The 21,510-nt window shown below is 39.2% G+C and overlaps 1 protein-coding gene across 19 annotated transcripts in view; it reads left to right on the top strand.

Moving 5' to 3' along the window:
• PDE4D (phosphodiesterase 4D) overlaps nucleotides 1–21,510 on the top strand; it is a 1,112,988-nt gene that overhangs the window by 879,953 nt on the left and 211,525 nt on the right. For all 19 annotated transcript variants that reach the window (XM_082382269.1, XM_082382264.1, XM_082382253.1 and 16 more), the window contains one exon: nucleotides 12,517–12,708. In XM_082382269.1, coding sequence (XP_082238395.1) covers nucleotides 12,517–12,708 — 192 coding nt within the window. The remainder of the gene's footprint in view (nucleotides 1–12,516; nucleotides 12,709–21,510) is intronic.

Genomic DNA, 21,510 nt, shown 5'->3' with positions numbered 1-21,510 from the left:
CCATCGAATCTGAATGAGATCCTTGCCGGTAGAGTAATCTTGGTTGTAGGTTCTTCCCTTTCATCACTTTAAATATATTGTGCCACTCCCTTCTGGCTTGTAGAGTTTCTGCTGAGAAATCAGCTGTTAACCTTATGGGAGTTCCCTTGTATGTTGTCATTTTTCCCTTTCTGCTTTCAATAATTTTTCTTTGTCTTTAATTTTTGTCAGTTTGATTACTGTGTGTTTCGGCGTGTTTCTCCTTGGGTTTATCCTGTATGGGACCCGCTGCGCTTCCTGGACTTGGGTGGCTGTTTCCTTTCCCATGTCCGGGAAGTTTTCGGCTATAATCTCTTCAGATATTTTCTCTGGTCCTTTCTCTCTCTCTTCTCCTTCTGGGACTCCTATAATGTGAATGTTGTTGCATTTAGTTTTGTCTCAAAGGTCTCTTAGGCTGTCTTCATTTCTTTTCATTCTTTTTTCTTTATTCTGTTCCACGGCAGTGAATTCCACCATTCTGTCTTCCAGGTCTCTTATCCGTTCTTCTGCCTCAGTTATTCTGCTATTGATTCCTTCTAGTGTAGTTTTTATTTCAGTTATTGTATTGTTCATCTCTGTTTGTTTGTTCTTTAATTCTTCTAGGTCTTTGTTAAACGTTTCTTGTATCTTCTCGATCTTTGTCTCCATTCTTTTTCCGAGGTTCTGGATCATCTTCACTATCATTATTCTGAATTCTTTTTCTGGAAGGTTGCCTATCTCCACTTCATTTAGCTGTTTTTCTGGGGTTTTATCTGTTCCTTCATCTGGTACATAGCCCTCTGCCTTTTCATCTTGTCTGTCTTTCTGTGAATGTGGTTTTTGTTCCACAGGCTGCAGGATTGTAGTTCTTCTTGCTTTTGCTGTCTGCCCTCTGGTGGATGAGGCTATCTAATAGGCTTGTGTAAGTTTCCTGATGGGAGGGACTGGTGGTGAGTAGAGCTGACTGTTGCTCTGGTGGGCAGACCTCAGTAAAACTTTAATCCGCTGGACTGCTTATGGGTGGGGCTGGGTTCCCTCCCTTTTGGTTGTTTGGCCTGAGGCAACCCAACACTGGAGCCTACCTGGGCTCTTTGGTGGGGCTAATGACAGACTCTGGGAGGGCTCGTGCCAAGGAGTACTTCCCAGAACTTCTGCAGCCAGTGTCCTTGTCCCCACGGTGAGCCACAGCCACCCCCCGCCTCTGCAGGAGACCCTCCAACACTAGCAACTAGGTCTGGTTCAGTCTCCACTGGGGTCACTGCTCCGTCTCCTGGGTCCCAGTGCACACACTACTTTGTGTGTGCCCTCCAAGAGTGGATTCTCTGTTTCCCTCAGTCCTGTCAAAGTCCTGCAATCAAATCCCACTATGCTTCAAAGTCTGATTCTCTAGGAATTCCTCCTCCCATTGCTGGACCCCCAGGTTGGGAAGCCTGACCTGAGGCTTAGAACCTTCACTCCATGGGGTGGACTTCTGTGGTATAAGTGTTCTCCAGTCTGTGAGTCACCCACCCAGCAGTTATGGGATTTGATATCACTGTGATTGCGCCCCTCCTACGGTCTCATTGTGGCTTCTCCTTTGTCTTTGGGTGTTGGGTATCTTTTTTGGTGAGTTCCAGTGTCTTCCTGTCGATGATTGTGCAGCAGCTAGTTGTGATTCTGGTGTTCTCACAAGAGAGAGTGAGAGCACATCCTACTCCGCCATCTTATCATTGTCACTTTCTATTTCTGTACCCTAGGTTATATTTTTAAAGGCAATTTTGGTAGAACTATTACAGTTTTTGTTTTCAGTTATTTTAAACTTATCTAGACATTAATCTACTTAATATATGATATTTAAATGGTATTTTCACCATTTAAATAATAAAAGGATTTATTATTTGATAATTCTTATTCATCCAGTTAAGCCATTTGAAAATTAATTCTTAATAAGTCTAAATACATGAATAGCCAGGAACAAGATTGAGAACCACATTTTAAAAACCCACGTCTCAAACAGAAAATCATTATCTCTATAGAGACATATGGTTTAAAGCATATCCCTCTCAGACCTTCAAGTGATTCTAGTATCCTACCTGGTGGATACTCCAGTATCCTACCTGGTGGATACTCCACTCATCTGGAAGAATGAGCATGTGCAAATAGCAAGAAAAGTTATGAAAAATATGAGTATGCTTTGGAAATTTTGGCTATCAGAAAAAATAAAAAAAAAAAAGAATGAGGAAAAACCTAATCTGAAATAATAAGATACCTTTTAGGAAAAAATACTGTACCACATTCCCATTTTCAGCCATTCCATTGTTTTTCTGTCCTTTCCTGTTCTATCACAGCCTGAAATGCAAATTTATTGTGAAACTAATGACGATCAAGCTTAGAGCCTTCCATTGGCTGGGGCCCATTCTAAGTTCTAGAAAGGAGGCTTACTAGCCACTGTACATAGTTATACGTTTTGTAAAATTTGCAAAAGTAGGAATTTGGGGGGTATTATTTTTCTCAAAACAGACTCTCAAAATTATATAACCTTCATGTGACATTAAACCAGGATCACACCCCTGATTCCATGGCTGACTGGAGGGCAGACAGGAGGATGTTCAAGATAAATTCTATTAAAATGTCTTTTCGGGCTTCCCTGGTGGCACAGTGGTTGAGAATCTGCCTGCTAATGCAGGGGACACGGGTTCGAGCCCTGGTCTGGGAAGATCCCACATGCCGCGGAGCAACTAGGCCCGTGAGCCACAACTACTGAGCCTGCGTGTCTGGAGCCTGTGCTCCGCAACAAGAGAGGCCGCGATAGTGAGAGGCCTGCGCACCGCGGTGAAGAGTGGCCCCCACTTGCCACAGCTAGAGAAAGCCCTCGCACAGAAACGAAGACCCAACACAGCCAAAAATAAATAAATAAATAAGTAAATTAAAAAAAAAAGTCTTTTAACAGCCCAGCATTCAATGTGCTTTTCCAGATGATTTCTTCAAATGAACTAATCAAACTTCATTAGTTCTTTCTTTAAAAAAGTGACTGATTCCTGGCTGAAATAAAATAATAATAATAATAAAGTTCATTTGAAGTAGAACCACACAGGTAACCATGGTAAATAATAACCAGGCTATAGTAACTAGTGTTGCATGTAAAGATGTTAATGTATTCATAATACAAGTATTTATTGAGTACTATGTACCAGGCACTAGTCTAGGTGCTGGGCATATGTTAATGAACAACATGGATAGAAACCCCTACACTTATAGAGATACATACTAATGAGCAGAATACGATAAACAAAATAAGTAAATGAATGCTACGGAGAAAAATAAAAAGAAAAGGAGGCTAGGAAAGGCTAGGAAACTAGGACGGAAATTTTATTGTAGTTATTTTTTTATTGAAACTTTGTTTTTTTCCAGTTTTACTGAGATGTCATTGTCATAAAACATTGTTTAAGTTTAAGATGTACAGTGTAATGATTTTATATATGTATATATTGCAAAATGATTACCACAATACGGTTTTAACACATCCATCACCTCACATAGTGACAGCTATCTGTGTGTGTGTGTGGTGAGAACTTTAAAAATGGACTCTCTTGGGGGCTTCCCTGGTGGCGCAGTGGTTAAGAATCTGCCTGCCAATGCAGGGGACATGGGTTTGAGCCCTGGTCTGGGAAGATCCCACATGCCACAGAGCAACTAAGCCCGTGTGCCACAACTACTGAGCCTGCCCTCTAGATCCTGTGAGCCACAACTACTGAACCCATGTGCCACAACTACTGAAGCCCACGCGACTAAAGCCCATGCTCTGCAACAAGAGAAGCCACCGCAATGAGAAGCCTGAGCACCGCAAGGAAGAGTAGCCCCCGCTCAATGCGACTGAGAAAGCCTGTGCGCAGCAACAAAGACCCAACGCAGCCATAAACAAATGAATAAATAAATAAATATCCTTAAAAAAGAAAAAAAAATATATATATATATACTGTCTGAGCAACGTTCAAATATACGGTATTGTTAACTATAGTCACCATGTTGTATGTTATATCCCTGAACTTATTCATCTTATAACTGGAAGTTTCTACCCTGTAACCACCTTTACTTGTTTCTCTCACCCCCTACTCCCCAACCCATGGCAACCACTGATCTATTCTCTGTATCTATGAGGTATTTTTTGGTTTTTTTTTTTTTAGATTACGTATATAAGTGAGATCATACAGTATTTGTCTTTCTCTTTCTGACTTACTGAACTTAGTGTGATTGCCCTCAAGGGTCATCCATGTTATTACAAGCAGCAGGATTTCCTTCTTTTTTATAGCTGAATAATATCCATTCCATATGTACCGTATTTTCTTTATCCATTCATTGGTCAGTGGACACTTAGGTTGTTTCCATGTCTTGGCTGTTGTAAATAATGCTGCAATGAACATGCGGGTACAGATACCTCTTCCAGACAGTGATTTCATTTCCTTTGGATATTATATACCCAGAAGTGGAATTGCTGGATCATGTGGTAGTTCTTTTCTTGAGGAACCTCCACACTGCTTTCCATAGTGGCTGTACCAATTTACATTCCCACCAACAATGTACAAGAGTTTCTCTCACTAGGAAGCTAGGAAAGGCTAGGAGATTAGGGTGGCAATTTTAAATAGAGTAGCCTGGGAATATCTCACCGTGAAGGTGACGTTGAGCTGATACCGGGGTAAAGAATATTCCAGCAGAGGGAACTACAAATGCAAAGGCCCTGAGGAGGAAGCGCTCACATGTGTTCAAGGAGCAGCCAGGGGACGAAGAGGCCGAGGCAGAGTGAGCCAGAGGGAGAGAGGTACAGGGTGGGATCAGAGAGGCCTCAGGGGCCCAAATCCACTGAGGAGGGCCTTAAGCCCCAGTGAGGACAGAGTATTTATTCTGAGTGCAATAGAAAGCATTGGAGGATGCTGAGCCGGGACTCCTAGGGATCTGATTAACATTTTAGTGGGATCACTCAGTCTGCGATATAAAGAATAAAGAAGTTGGGGGCACACCATTAATTACCAGTGTTCCAGTGTGGGCTTATCAGAGCAATCTTAGTTGCTTTGTGTCACAGAAGAAATAAATATACACAGAAACATCTGCACCTCCACCTTGTTAACAAGACGCTCTTCCTCTCTTGGGCTTTAGCTTGATGAAGCCAAGGTTTGATGAAAACTGCATTTTGGAAATAAAAGAGCTCAGACGTGGTCTCAGAGAGCAAAAGCCTGGTGGTAAGGTTGGTAGTTTCCTTGCACACAAAGAAAATAAAACCAGGGGAAACCTTGCAGGACTGCATCTGATGCTCACGTCCAGCCCAGCCGGGAGACCTATGCTTTACTCTTCCCGTCCCCTCCATACTCTTAGTTTGAGATCAGCACCTGAAAACTGGATGTCAAGGAAAGGAACATATGCTTACTTATTTTATTCTCAATCACAGTGAAGCCTGGACGAAATTTTCAGAAATATTAAGGTCTACCAACAACTACGAAAATAGACACTTTCATTGTCAACATATATACAGGTTAAATATATGACTTGAACCATTTATTATTTTTAGAGATTTACTGCAAGTATGGACCTCACTTTGCCACTGCAGGCTTTGCCTTTAACTCCCAACACTGTGGCCCCCTGTTAGGACCCATTTGAGAACCTTTGTTAACAGATTTTCAGCCATAAAAGAGAATGAAATAATGCCATTTGCAGCAACATGGATGGCACTAGAGGTTATCATACTAAGTGAAGTAAGTCTCAAAGAGAAAGACAAATACCATATGATGTCACTTATAAGTGGAATCTAAAAAGTGACACAAATGAACCTATCTATGAAACAGAAACAGAACCATGGACATAGAGAACAGACTTGTGGTTGCCAAGGGGGAGGGTATTGGGGGAGGGATGGAGAATGGGAGGTTGGGGTTAGCAGATGTAAGCTTTTATGTATAGAATGGATAAACAACAAGGTCTTACTGTATAGAACAGGGAACTATATTCAGTATTCTATGATAAACCATAATGGAAAAGTATTTTAAAAAAGAATGTATATATGTATAATTGAATCACTTTGCTGTATAGCAGAAATTAACACATCGTAAATCAACTATACTTCAATAAAAATAAATTTTAAAAAGAAATAATCTATAAACCTCAAGTAAAACAATTCTGAGTTTGAACTTTTTAAATTTTAGATCGAATCTTTTAGAAAAATCAGCCTTTTGCCATCTCGTTTGGCAAAAACCTACTAATTAAGTCCAGCTTGTTCCTTCTGGCCTCCAGTCCAAACATCAAACTCACACCGTCGTTTTCATCTTGAATCTCTTTATTGGCCTCTGTGACTTGAGAGTGTCATGGACATGTCAGAAACAAATGTTGTGTGTTCCCTGAGATCATCTGATATTTTTACTCATAAATAGGCATATGCCTTTACCCTTTGTGCCAGGCTTTTGTTTATAAAAACCATCTGTGAAAACAAAGGGTGAAATTACATTCTCCATGCAAATATATGTATTATGCAAGATAACATGCACACTGTCACTTACATCTATAATCCACTAATGTGCTAAATACCATGCCCTCTCACGGTGTCCTATTCAAATTTGAGATGCAGTTTTGGGATTGATTGGAAAAAAATCGTCATTTATGCATATCACTGTAAAATGCATTTTTCTACAGTCTCATCTCTATAGATAATCTAAACAAAGTAAATATTAAAATGGGGAATTGGAAGAAGCAGTATTTATTTTCTTTACTCCAGAGAAGGTATTTGATCTTGCAGGAAAACCTTGAATGTTAAATATCACTGGTGTTTATTAGAAACAGGTTTCATAGCCTCGTGGTATTGATAACAATGGTAAAATACTTATTAGAGAAAGAAAAAATATTTTTGAAATCATTTTCCAACTCTGCTTACACTTCATTAAGCTTGAGGGCAAACCATCCCCCTCGTCCTGAGTGGTAAATCACCAAAATGGATTCCATCATACAGCCAACAGCATGGGCTACCATATACACAGAAGAGTCAGGTATAGGAGAATAAACAGCACTGTCATTGTGTCTCAAGTACAGGTACCAAGCTAGACCCAGTGGCTGGAGGCCTGAGGTCAGGACTGTTTCTGCCCATTCTATTCCGCCGGAGCCCCACCCAGGTTGCTGGGATCTCCATGCCTTCCATGTTCCTAGCAGGAAATTGTTCTTTCTCCTCGGTGAGGAATATCTAGAGAAAAATCAACAGTCTCTACTCTCTCCCCGGATGTTATCACACTGGAATGATGGAGTGGAGTGGAGACGGCAACTAAGTTGTAAAAGCAGCTCAAACCATAAGAGCAATCTGGCTCCAGCACCTGTCACCTCATTGATTGCCAAGGCTGATTCTGGTGGTTTGGCTGACCAGCCCTCAGTTCCCTCTCTCTCGCATCTCCCCCTGTAGGTTCTTCCCAAGGCAGTGTGCTCAGGAACAATCTGGATGGAAAGTCTCCCTCAAAGAAAAGGGGTAATAATAGTAAAAATAACAATAGCTGCTAAGTATATGGAATGTGCTAGCTGCCAGGCAGTGTGCTAAATGCTTTCCAAATATTATATAGGGCCTTATAATTGCCCTAGAACTAGATACTGTAATCATCCTTATCAGCGAATGGGGGCTTAGAACGGTACAGTAACTGCCCAAGAGCATGCAACTAGAAGGTGGCAGAACCAAGATATGAAATTTAGACCACGTTTTCTAATTCCCAAGTGAATGTCTTTGGAATATTTTTGGTATCTCCCCATCTCCCAATGGGAAGATCTCTGTTGTCAATGCACTATTGTTAATACACAGCAACGGAAGCAGCTCTCAGAGGCTCCTGACGTGACTAGAGCCTTCCAGGGTCCCCTCCAGCGTTCAGCAGCTGCTCGTTCTCTCCAGGGTCTTCCCCGTGGGAGCTCTTCACAGATGCTCTGATAATGGGACCTCTGTTGATCGGGGCTTCCCGCAGCGGCTCCACTGGAGTCCTCAAGTGTCTCACCTTCATCAGGCTCCACACTGGGGGTCAATGTTGAGTGTAAGGTCCTGATGGCCCGGTGACATGACATGAGCTGTTCACCCAGGAGAATAGCAGGACCATGGCTCAGGAGAGAGTCCACATCGTGGGCAAGAAGAGATGCCAAATATGTAAGCCAGAGAAGCAGGGTCTAGCATCAGAACAAAAAAATGAGAAATGATCCTAAGCGGACAGATGATTACAGGTCAGTAGACACAAAGTGTGGGAGCAGTGGAGGAGGCTGAATGGAAGGTGGATCACGGCAGGTAGTCCAGTAATTCTACTGATTTGGAACAGTGGAGAGAGCTGGGGAGCAGTTTGGTTGGTTGGTCAGTTTGCTTGTTTTCTCTTTGGTTTTTACAGGGTCCTGAGTGGAGTGAATGGTCCTGAGTAGTGCTAGATGCACACAGCCTTCAGTAGTTCTAATTGCAACAGGCTGGCGGGGCCATTGCTCTTTACCGCCCCCCACTGGGGACCATGCACAGTTGCATTGCTGCTTTTCCACTAATGCCTTCTTGGTAAAAGCCAGCTCTGTCAGGGAACATGTACATCATTGAACTGCATTAAGGACAGCAAACATGTGGGACAATGGAGCATCTCGCTTAGTTGCATTTGCTAAGACCTTCTGCAGACTCATCATCCCTCCTTATTCCAAATTCTGAAACTCTGTAAGGAAACCCAGCAAAGGGGTTTCAACAGAGACTCTTTTGCACCTTACTGTTGTATTCAAAACTGGAAAAACAGAGGATTTGGAAAATTCCAAAATTTGGGGTCATATAAAGACCAAGTCCCAGAATTAGCCTTGGCAAACCTGATCCATAAATTGTTCAGAATGTTAACATTTGAAGTTCTATCCTGGTGAGGAAGCTAAGAGATGTTTCCCTATTTTTATAATGAATAAGGGGCGGCTTTGCAATAGAGACAGAAACACAGGGGCCATTCTCCCAGGCTCTGGAATCAGACAGTTTGAGTTTAAAACCCACTTACAAACTGTATGGCCTTGAACATGTGACTTAACATAGAGCCACTTCTTCATGACTCAGATTCCTCATTGGTCAAATAGAAAATATAGTGGCTACTTCAAAGGGTTATTGTGGGGATTCAATGAGATAACGTACATAAAGCACACAGCACAATTCCTAGCGCTTGGAGTGTTCCAAATGCTTTATTATCATTATTATCATCATTATGATTAATTATTCTCACCATCATCATTAGACTCAGACATTCTTACTCTCCCCAAATCTATACTTACTTTCCCAAACTTCTGCTAAGCTTATACTTGGGCTTCATCTAACTGGCAGTGAGTCAAAAGAGGATTCATTATATCAAACTGTTTGCCAAAGAATGTTTTTGGCAAATTCACAACTGATCTCTTTGGTACCAACATCTAAGGTTAGGGTTAGCCCTCATCATCTTCTTGTCTTGTTAATAATACCATGACATTGACTGTTTATAAAGTTATGTTTCAAAAATGAGCGGCTTATTTGAATCCATCCATATTTTCAGGCTAAATAAAGTCTCAGTTAATTTACTGTTCACTGAATGAAGTACTGCCTTGATGTGTTCCCAACCTAATCTCTCCCAAGAGGAGATCCTTAGTTCTAATATTTGAACAAAAGAGTTCATTTTTTTAAGTAAGCGTAAATGTCTAATAACAAATCAGTGACCATTTTTTAGATCATTCTCAATCTGTTTGTAAAGCTAATACTAATATTTCTTAGGCTAATATATTTTCATCAATATTTGGTAATCACTTCCTGTAAATTTTGAGGTTTTATTTTTTGGATAATATTTAAGAGGTTGTTTTCATGAGTCTTTAAGAAATAGATAGTTTTGGCCTTTATTTACAATAGATTTTCCTCAAGAAAATGATCTCCATCCAGTGGACAAATTGTTATATTACAACCTGCAAAGAAAAGTATCAAAGCCCATATACTCCCATATCAAGCATTTTATGACCTACTAATAAATGTTTGGTTTTAATAGGTAATACTACCACAAAAAATGTTAAATATTTTAAGATACTTATCATTATTTGTTCCAAAACTGATAGTGGAGAATTTTTTTTGTTAAGTCAAGACTTGCTTAATTTAATTGGAAAGATTATAATAATAAAAAAATGCAAATTTCTGATTTGGGGGTAATATTGGTATTTCCTCAATTGAACTGAGAAAAACTAAGCCAAAAATCGTACTCCTATATCTCCTATATTTCTGTTTCTGCATAGCATGAAAAGGATACCATATTTTATTTTTTAAAACAGTAAGAACATTTTGATATTGAAGGAGAATCAACATAAACATTTTTTATGTGTTCACATTAAGACCTCCTCATGCTGAAGAGCGGCCATGACTATCTCCTTAGAGCAGAAATCACCCCTATCCTCTCCCTATGCAGAGGTCTTTTATGTGTTTCAACTGTATACTGAATGCCTTCAAAAGCCCTCTTTAAATACTACTTTTCCATGAAGATTTCTCAGATATCCCAGCTTGGATTAATGTCATCTCCTTTATTTTTGTACCTCAATGTGCTTATGGTAGGTACTTAATAAATGCTTATTGAGTTAAGCATATCCAAGAGAGCCTGCCAGAGATCCTGAATAAGTCTCTTTAATGATTAGAGATCCCTTCCCTTTGGCCTTCCTCAGGATTGTTAAAGTCCCAGATGCATGAAGTGTCTGTCCGCACGAAACAGATGTCCCTGTTTGGGTGTCACAGTTGCTAACACACTTTTGTGGTTTACAGGATTATGCATTACAGCTGGGAGAACTTCAGGACTAGTAGATAATTAAATCCAGGTAGCTCAGTAACTTTGGTCAATTAACCTTTCTAGGAGCTGGTATCCTTGTCTGTAAAATGAATCTGTTCAAGTAGATAATCTCTCAATGTCCTTTAAGGACCAAATGAATATATCTGTAAAGTGACAAAATTCTAAGAAAATTTTAAATTGAAAAACATGTTTATGACTGGCTAAGCTAGATTATGAGTTTTTCCTTTTCTTTTCTACTAGACAGATTGATCTGGAGTCAATGTTCTACTTTGGTCATAGATTCATAGGTGATTCATGAAACATCAAGCCCCTGGATAATTCTTCCAGTTTGGCCTCCAACCTTTGGGTCATAACACTATTTATTAATAACTCCAGTAGAAAAAGTAAAAGAATATTTTAAAATTAGCTAGTTAATAGTTTGGATAAAGGTTCTAATGGGGAAAATGTTAACAACTGAACTTGAATTCATTTGTTTACTTATTCATTCAACAAGTTTTTAAACCACATACTTGCTGAACTCTCCTGAGCTATCACCCTCCTCTTATAAGAACACATGAGAGTTGACTTTATTTTACTACTGGTTGATGCTAGACTAGAAAAGCTCTTTGTAGAAAGCTTATCTAGATTATAAAGACTGTGATGTTAAGAATGGCATGTATGGTTCTTTTTTTCCCCCAGACTCTAAAACCTGTATTGCCAAGCATCATGCCTTTCATTCATTTGATCATTAATTCAAACCATTTAGTAAAAATTTTCTGAAGTGCCACCATGAAGTGTTTAGAACACCCAGAATCTCCATTCTCAGAGAGCTCACAGTCGAGGAATGGAGATCAAGTGGTAATTATTTCCAGCTCATTGTAAACGCTATCACTGGGGAGTGGGAAAGAGTCTTGGGAACACAGAGAAAGGGCATCTCATGAAGCTCTGGGGTATCAGGGCAGCATTTCAGATGAAGACTAAGTCCTCAAGGATAAATAACAATTAGGCAGGAGATTGGAGTGTTGAGAAATTGGGGAGCAAAAGGTTAGGTGGTGAGAGCCTGATACAAGTAGGTGGTGGTTCAATCTGAGGGGAGCGTGAAGTTCCCGAAGGAAGAGTGTTACATATCGAGGTTGGGAAAAGGGTTCATGTGAACCTTATCTTGAGGACAACAGTGAGCCACTGAAAGGTTTTGAACTGACGAATTACACAGTCAGGTTTACATTTTAAGAAGAATCATACAAGGTGGAAAATGGATTCAAGAGACTAATTTAAAGGCTCTTATAATAATGTAGGTGACAGTTGACGGAATCCTGAACTTAATATACTGGCAGTGGGGATGGAGGGAAGTGGCCACTTGGGTAGGTGTAGGTGGGAGTGGAGAAGCCCAGGTTTGGGGAATCAGGGATATTAGGCATGTAATGGGCACTTGTTGAACTGAACCCAAATATTTAGTGAATTACTATGTAAAAGGAATTGTGTACTTAGGAGAGCTAGTCTTTGCAGAATGGCTCCCTTTAAACTGAAATCGAGTTCAGAGAGACCTATATATTTTGTAGTTGGTCAGTTAACAGAGGTACTCAAAGGTGTAGGAAGACAAGTATATGAAGTCAGTGTGTTTTTTTTCTTTTGTGTATTTTGGTATTACCATTTTTTTTGACAGCAGGAATCAGCTGTAAGTTTTCCTATTGTCAGTTCCTAAACTGAAGTCTCCCTTTACTAAACTATTAACATACAATTCACAGCAATGTCATTCTTTCTCCTTAATTGACAGCTTCGATGTGGACAATGGCACATCTTCTGGACGGAGTCCCTTGGATCCCATGACCAGCCCGGGATCTGGGCTAATTCTCCAAGCAAACTTTGTCCACAGTCAACGCCGGGAGTCCTTTCTGTATCGATCCGACAGCGATTATGACCTCTCACCAAAGTCTATGTCCCGGAACTCCTCCATTGCCAGTGACATGTAAGTGTGAGGGGGAGCAAAGAGAAGAGGGCGTGCTTAGAGAAAAATCAAGTAAATTTCCCTCTAGAGTTGATAAAACCAATGATATTTGTTCAACTGCATCATTCTCTAATTTAAAAAGGATGGTGGCTAAAATTATACAAGTTGAAGATAAATGGTAGATTGAATCTGTCACTCTTGTTAAGAAACATTTATTTTCCCAGAGAATACGTTGTCTGGGAAAAGAGAGAATTAAATTTGCAATGGAGACATTTACACTTAAAACTTTAGCTTATATTCATGTAGGACCTGAGTTTAGCTACCCAACCATGTGAATATTTTCGAATATTTTGACAGGCTTTAAACTCAGTTTGCAAGTCCCTGTGATATTAGCACGTATAGCCCTTTGAATGTATCTCCATTGACGTACTGTGCAGATGTTAGCCCTCGTTTGCCAGTTCATTTGAAATCTTTGTGAAGGTTTGCCTAAGTTAAACCATTTTTGGAATATTAATCACTGGAGGCAAGTACAGAAATCATTAGACAGACTTGAATATCATTTTAGACATGCCACAGCTTGGAAAGTAATTAAAACTGATAAGCAGATTCGCGGATCATGTACCATCATTAGCCCATTTTCTTGTGCTTACTGTAGTGTTCATTAGTTTCCTAGTTTCTGGAGGCTTCTAAATAGGATCTAACTCTCACTCAATACCTGCACTGTCATTGGTGGTCACTCTGCCTCTGTGTAGAGTTAGTGTCTACTTTCCTCCTCTGCATCTAGGCATTTGTCTGATAACATCACCATCTTCTCATGACACCATCTCAAAAACTCAGCACAGGTTGCAGTACATCTTAGAGGAACTGTATGGGGTCCCCAAGGGTCTAGTGTGATTCTTGGTATTCTAACAGATCATCAAGGTATCTTAATAGGTCTCTATTGGATTTTAGAAATGAAATTATGCTTTACTCACTTCCCAACCTATGGCTCTTGGTTGCCATTTATGAATGGTTGTAAAATGACAACACTCTCTTCTCCCTAGGAATGAGCAACTAAAGTACAGTCACTTTGATTCAAATTCTGAATTATGAAATTCACATTGTGTAACTGTCTTTGTTTGAGAACTGCAGGAGATAGAAGAAAATTCTAAGACAGAGTTCTTGTCTCAGATAACTAATAATCTTATGAAATGACAGGTTTTAGATCAAATAATTAGTGAAAAAGACAGTATGTAAGCCCTAATTTCTGTCCTTGTGGTCTACAGGTAAAAGCATCTCATCACCTACCTCTATGCACAGGTCTCCACCATCTTTCAAAAACTATCCAATCTACTCTCCTTTTTTGTCTGTTGTGTTTTGGCAATAAAACTTCTCCATAATCACATCTCTGCCCATCCTTCCAACCCCACCCCAAGATCTACATCTATTCTCTATATTTCCTTATATGTTGTTGTTACCTTAATATTCTGAAATCTATCTTCGACTCATACTGACCTCTGAAAATCCATTAATTCAAGTAATGTTTGTTGGCCACCCGTAAAGCAGAAGTCGTGGTGCCAGTTATTAAAGGAAATACAAGGTGCATTTCATCTCCTAGCTGCCATCACTGTTGTGTGCTCTCTTCCCTACTGCTCACAGACCTCTTCTTCACCAGCTCCTCTTATCACCCCTTAACATATTTCCCCAAAGTATAGCCCCTGACCCTCTGGGCTCTGCTTTAGAAAACTCTTTTTTATATATGTTCGACTATCAGCCTTCATCAGATGACTTACTGCTCAGTATCTCTGGCCCTGCAACCTCAGTTGAGCTCCAGATCTATAGCCCCTAATTGCCTTCTGGAAGTTTAGACTTTCCTGTTCAACTGTTCCTTCACACTCACTAATTAATACATATTCATCATTAATTCATTGTATTGATGGCATCCACTCTCCTTCACTACAAAAAGACTTCCTTTTCCCTTTGGCTTTATTCCTATGTTATTTTTATCCCATTTTCTTAGGTTTGAAAATTAAGACATTTGTTTATTCATTCATACGTAATAAAAATACTTACTGAACAACTCTGGTGTGTTTAAAGCTCCCCGTCTGCATGGGGGTAGGGGGAGAGGCAGGGCAAAAGGGCTGACATTTTAGACCTTTGGAATAAAATCTGGTGAGCACCATCGTTGAGGCATTTATGAGAGAAAAGGAGACGAGAAGGAGAGTTTGCCAGCCAGGGATGGTCAGGCGAAGGGGGCAACATTTAGATAATGTGGGGTGAGGGAAATCATGGCTCAATTAAGGAATGACTGGTTGGTGTGAGTAGGGAAATGTGGCAGGAGAAAAAGAAGGTTGGAATACAGTCTATGGGACCTCAGAGCCACAGGTTTTTAGCTGGGACCACGTGATCGCATTCTTGGTTTTATTGCTTCTGATTACTCTGTTGTTGAATGATTGCATAGAATGAAGTGATTACAGGGAAACAGATCATGTTGAAATTCATAGAAGCAAAGCAGGCTAAATATGATGGAGGCCCAGGTCAAGGGAGTGGGGGTAGGATGAGGTTAGTCCAGATGCAAGAAGCAATAGGCTTACAGAATGGTGTGTGTGTGTGTGCGTGCGCGCGTGTACATGTGTGTGCGTGCACGTGCACGTGTGCATGTTGGGAGACAGCCAGTGGGCAAGGAGAATCAGAGAGAATGTTGACGTCTTGACCCCGAACAAGTAAATGAATGGTGATGTTGACATGGGAACACAGGATAGAGTGGATGACATAATGACATAATGAATTTGGCTTTTACACGTTGAGGCCAGAACTCTAGGAGAAACAAGACAACAATTATAGGACAAGGACGGAGAGCAGAAACAACAGTGCAGAGGGTGAGGGGAAATTAGAAGAACCAATTAGCTTCTGTAATGACTAGGTTTGGGATGACCACTGGGAGAAGCATCTTAGTGGGGTAATAGAAGAATTAGTGAGGGGGTGAATTGAAAGTGGAGATATCAGCAAGTACAGGCATCTCTTTAAAAGGTTAGTAAGTTAAAGGGGAAAAGAAAAACTAAAGCTGCTTGAGGGAGAATTAGGTTCAAGGGAAATTTTTTTGAATTCAGAACACTTAAGCTGAGGGACGCAGAGGTTAAGTATGGAGTTGTAGCTGCTGATGAAAATATGATCATGAGCCTTAAGGGACTAACCCTGAAAAAGTAGTAGAGACAAGTACTGCATTCTTTAGAACAATAAAAAAAAGAAGTGAAAGGGGGAGATATAAATTTGGAGATAGATGGCTGAAATGTTTAGAGAATTGATGGCTTATGATCTCTACTTTTTCATGCAAGTAGAAAGTATTAAAAAAAAAAGAACGTATATATGTGGATAACTGAGTCACTTTGCTGTACAGAAGACATTGGCACAGCATTGTAAATCAACTACACTTCAATTAAAACAAAAAAGAAGAAAAAGAAAGTAGTATAGCCGTCGATGACTAAAGGAAAGAGTGATGAGGCAGCTTGAGAACGGGGAAAAAGCTTAAAAGAGCCACACTGCAATTATAGAAAGAGAACAGAATAGGGGTGTGTAGAAAAGAAAAATGCTGAAAAGCCCTATAGATAATTATATATAATGTTGAATGGATGAATGACCAGGTTGAAAGTCATCTCCTCCAACTTCATCAAAGGTAAAATAACTGGGCTTTTGATAGAGGCCAGGGACAAACTCACGGTGACTTAGTAGACTCTGTTTTACATAGTTATGTATTCTACTGATATTTTCTACAATTATAGGAAATTGATTTTTGGATACCAGTGTGTATCCGTGCATTTTATGAAAAGGCTACAATATTTAACATCTAAATAGTGCTTTTCTTTCCAAAGTAAACTTACGAGGATGACCTCATTTTTCCCTGTACCTATTCAAGAGTTCCTTTATCTGACTGGACTCACGTAAGAGTGACAAATCTAATTAGACCGTGATGCAACTCTATATTTTGTTGAAAAATAATGTCTTGACATGTTCAGCTTTCTCATTCCCCCTGGGTATTTATATTGCAGCAATAAGGTTTTCCTTTGACACTAACTGACTCCTGAAAAGCATTCTTTCTACTAGGGAGATGAAGTTTCTATGAGAAGCAAGGTGAATAGAATAAATAACTACCATTTCAGTCTTCAATCTGATACTACACATTCCATCTACAGATAAAGTGTTATCCTTTCTCTTCATTTGACTTCACATGTGGCCATATGTAAACCTCCATTTTCTTACCTAGTTCATGATAATGCTGGGAAGATTGTTTGGTGTCTATAATTCAACTGCACTTTATAGAGAATGACATTATTATATATTTTAATCACTTTTGATGATTTTATACTTAACTGTTCTACTTAAGCTTTCCTATTGAGAAAATCCCTTAGAAATTTCAAATACAAACAGTAGCAATGAAGGTTTGTGATTATCTATTTGAATGAAGTGTTTTGGAAAACCATTAAATGCTCTTTAAGTTGAAATATAATTGTTTAATTTGTTGGTAAAGAGAGAAGGAAGATAATTACCTCCTATAAGACAGGATGGCATTATCTTATCTTCTATAAATAGATACTGATTAAATAGCTGAGGCACAAGAAGAAAATAAGACTAATAATGGTAGTAATAATAATCACAGCATACGTTGCATGTGTACATCACTCTTCATTCTTCTAAGTATTTCACATCTGTAATCTCATTTGATATTTTCCACAGTCCTATGCAGAGGGACATTATTATGCTGTTTTACAGATGAGAGACCCAAGGTCCTGAGAGCTTAAACTTCTTGAAAAACACAACACACATTTTGATCATTTCTACGAGAACATTATTTGCAAATGCCATAAAGTGCTGTGAACTATTGTGGCAAAACTGCTGAGAAACAGAAGTACCTGTTCACCAAATCCAATTGACCAAATGAATGACTTGGCACTATGAAAATTTAGTTTCCATTTATAGTTTAAGAATAAAAGAAGATACAAGCTCAAATTGGTTAGAGAAGTAATAAAGAAAATATGCAACTGACTCTTGGAAAATATGCAACTGACTGAAGTCTATAGAACTAGGCTAAACTCAGCATCTAAAAAGATTAGCTTATACAAGGCAAAAGAGAAGTTCCTGGCAGCCTCTGCTCAGAAGGCTGTCACATAGTTTTTTAAATGTAATCCCCAGTAGCAACTTAATTCTTAAGAATAATAAGAAATAGAAAAAAATTTAATGATTAGCATGAGTACAGTAAAGAAATAAATACATGAAAAGTAAACTTAAACTATCATTAAAAGTAAAAAAGTATTTTATAAGAGTAGAAACAACTAGATAACAGAAGGTTGCCCAAGTGCTGTCATGAAGAAACATGAAGAAAATTACAGAATAGATGGATAATTACATTAAATATGTGCAGTTTTTTTTCCCCCTCTTAAATTCTTCAGAATGCATTTAAAACTATTTTCACTTCTGGATAACAGTTACTTCTGTTGCTGCACTTCATTCAATAATATGTTATTTGTATTTACAAATACATAGATACGAGTCCCTGGAAAAATTAACAGGAGAATTATCAGTAACAAAACAAATAGAATTTAATCATAAAACTATGAGTTTATTGAATACAAACTGCCTGTCAAACCACATCAGTTAAAAACACGTTTCAATTCATCTGGATAATGGACCTCTAGTCTCCATCTTCTGCTGAATAAACACTAACACAGAGAATCCAAAGATGATCCAAGTTGCTCTTTACTCATATCTACATACTGATACATACGGGGGAGGGCATGGAAGGGGCAATGAAGAGGAAGTGAGCAGACCCCTTGTACCATAAAAAGCTGGGGCACACTTGGCAGTCTAGCTAATTAGTCCCCGTCACCATACAGAAGTATAGGACCTCATTTATCAAGGCTTTGGGGTGCCCCATGTGGGCATTCTTTCAGGTAGGAAACACTATCCCCCATCCCCAACTCAAATTTCTACCCTTTCTTTAGCAGTTAGGAAGTCCCTCACCACCTCTTGAGCCTTTGTGAGTTTTCAGTTGTAGCTCTTCCTGGCCTCTTCCTATGACTATGGGGTAGAAGGTGGTATTGCCTCTAGTCCTGAGTTTGAAAAAGGAAGAATAATTGCTTATACACCTATTCATCAATTCTATTACAGGTTACATTATTCTTCATTAGTCTTACTAAGGTATCTCTGAAAATAAAAATAAAAAGAAATGTTGCTCTACAAGGGTTCTAGTCCTCACTGGATCTACATGAAAAGTCTGTAACCCCACCTAACTATATTTTTAGATCTTATTAACACTGATGAGCATCTGTCTCTTTTCTAACCTTGATCTGCCATTTGAAAGTCCTCTACCATCATGGAAACACAGAAATGTGCTGTGGTCAAATAATTCCTTCCTCAATTCCTGAGTTTTCCCAACTGGGGGAGTGTCCTCACCCCTCACTCAATGGTTTAAGAGTAATGAAACTAGGGCCAGGGCATGTGCTGAGGTACCCTGGACCACCACAGGGAACTCACACGGGTGCCAGAGGTATTTTAAATTTTCAAGGGAAACGCAGAAACATCTGTCAGTCACCTGGAGAACTAATAGCTTGAAACAGTTCCCAGTTTCAACTTTAGATCATTCCTTTTCTTTCCATGACATCATATCTTTGCAAAACTGGGTTACTGACAATTGCTGTGATAAGAAGCAAGCACTGCACAAAAATCAGCGTGGACCAGGAAGTGAGGGAGGCAGAACATCCAAGCTCATTCCGGAGTGAGAAGTTGTGCAGGACTCAACGAGCGCTCAATTGTGGAGGCAAAACCTTATTAAATCGTTTGAACTAAATTCTTAAGAATTGCCACTGGTAGTTATTTCTTTTGGCCAGTGGGGTGCTGTAAAAAAACTACTGAGGTGCTAAGAGTATCATGATTTGAAAAAGTTTGAGAACCTCTGGATTAGGGTGTTTGTGTCCTTAGGATTGGAGCTAAATCAAATCTTTGTGTGAAGAGAAATTTTGTTAAGAGAAAGAAAAAATTCAGCAGATTTTTAAAGCCACGAACTTCCGGATGAGCTCTAGAATTAAGAATTTATCCTATCCTTAATTCTGTTAGGACCCCAGGTAGACAAATAATTCATTATTATCAAGAGCGATATCATTTTGGTAGTAAGCCAGATAAACTAGGATTTTTCTTCCACTCCTTGAGGGTTGGCAAGTTACTACTACTATTATTATTAAGTATTGATACAGACACTAAATTTACACTAGCCATTAAATGCCAAGAAGTCTATTGACAGAATATTCTAAGGTCATTGACTACTAGGGTACTACTACTAGTTGTGCTATCTTTTTTCATCTTTCTGTTGTTTTAAAAATTCCACTTCTCTGTTCAGTCCCTGGGGTCGTTTTATTTCTAGCTCAAAAAACAGGAGGTCCATAAATGGTAAAATAATACTTATAAATTAGGTAAACATGCTTATTCAATTTTTGAATTAAGGAATTAAAAATAGCAGCTGAATACACATTTTATATTTCTAATCTCATACTTAAAAAATCATAAAAAGGAAGCTCTAATATTCTGACATTTTGAATGACCATGTTTGTTAATGACACAAGGTAAAAATAGTCCATTTTAATGCATTACCACAGCATTTGTTTAGTATCATTGCGCTATGCTCCAGTCTTTTTTTTTTTTTTTTTTTTTTTAATTTATTTTTAGCTGTGTTGTGTCTTCGTTTCTGTGCGAGGGCTTTCTTTAGTTGCGGCAAGCGGGGGCCACTCTTCATCGCGGTGCGCGGGCCTCTCTCTCTATCACGGCCTCTCTTGTTGTGGAGCACAGGCTCCAGACGCGCAGGCTCAGTAGCTGAGGCTCACGGGCCCAGTTGCTCCGCGGCATGTGGGATCTTCCCAGACCAGGGCTCGAACCCGTGTCCCCTGCATTGGCAGGCGGATTCTCAACCACTGAGCCACCAGGGAAGCCCTGCTCCAGTCTTTTAAAACAACAAATTATGTGTTCTAATATCCCTTGATTATCACTGCCAAAGTGATATATCCTGAGGTCTTAGGGGACATGAAGAGATAAATATTAGTTATGAAAAGTTCTTAAGGCAGAGGGAAAAAGAAATTGAGATTGACAAAACTTACCAGTAATTCATTATTTTCATGCTCAGGTTACTAAAATGCTATTATGTCTTTAGGAGAGTTTGCCCTAATGTTTAGCATCCAATTTTCTTTTCTGAATTTCCTTCATACCCAGTATGCTCCTCAGTGTTTGGACTCTAGTTTTAATTATGAAAAAAGAAAAAAAACCAGAAAAATAGTCACCTGAGTGTTCCTCAACTCCTGTAACTTTAGGAAAAAAGGCACTGTGAAGATAAACTATTTAAACTTGTAAATGATTCACTATGCAGTTATGCTTTTACCTCAGACTTAATACTTTACACAGGGTAACATCTACTTTTTTAAAAAATGTGGGAGAATGGTAGCTTAATAATAAAAGTGATTACTCCATAATTTTATGAGATCAAATCCCTGCTAGAGAGCAAACTCATATCAACCTTGGTCAAGGAAGAGCTGGCTTATTATGCAGTGTATACAAAGAACATAATCTCTAAGAGCAAAGTATGAATAAAATTAACTATGCAACTAAAATTAGGAACATTTGAAAACCATCTTCAATGAAAAAAGCACAGTAACCTGCATAGTGCTCTCAGTGCAGTGTGACCCTAGATGAATGAACCAAGTTGAAAATTATGAGCTCTTCCTGCTTCTTGTAATGGACAAATGGCCATTACACAAGAGGATCTAGTTCTGTCAGTTATAGATACTGTGCCTGGGACTCTCACTTGCT

Source organism: Balaenoptera borealis, assembly GCF_965194805.1.
Source record: "Balaenoptera borealis genome assembly, chromosome: 2".
NCBI classification, from domain to species: Eukaryota; Metazoa; Chordata; class Mammalia; order Artiodactyla; family Balaenopteridae; genus Balaenoptera; species Balaenoptera borealis.
Note: the sequence above shows the minus strand (reverse complement) of the source record. Positions and strands in the feature narration are given on the sequence as shown.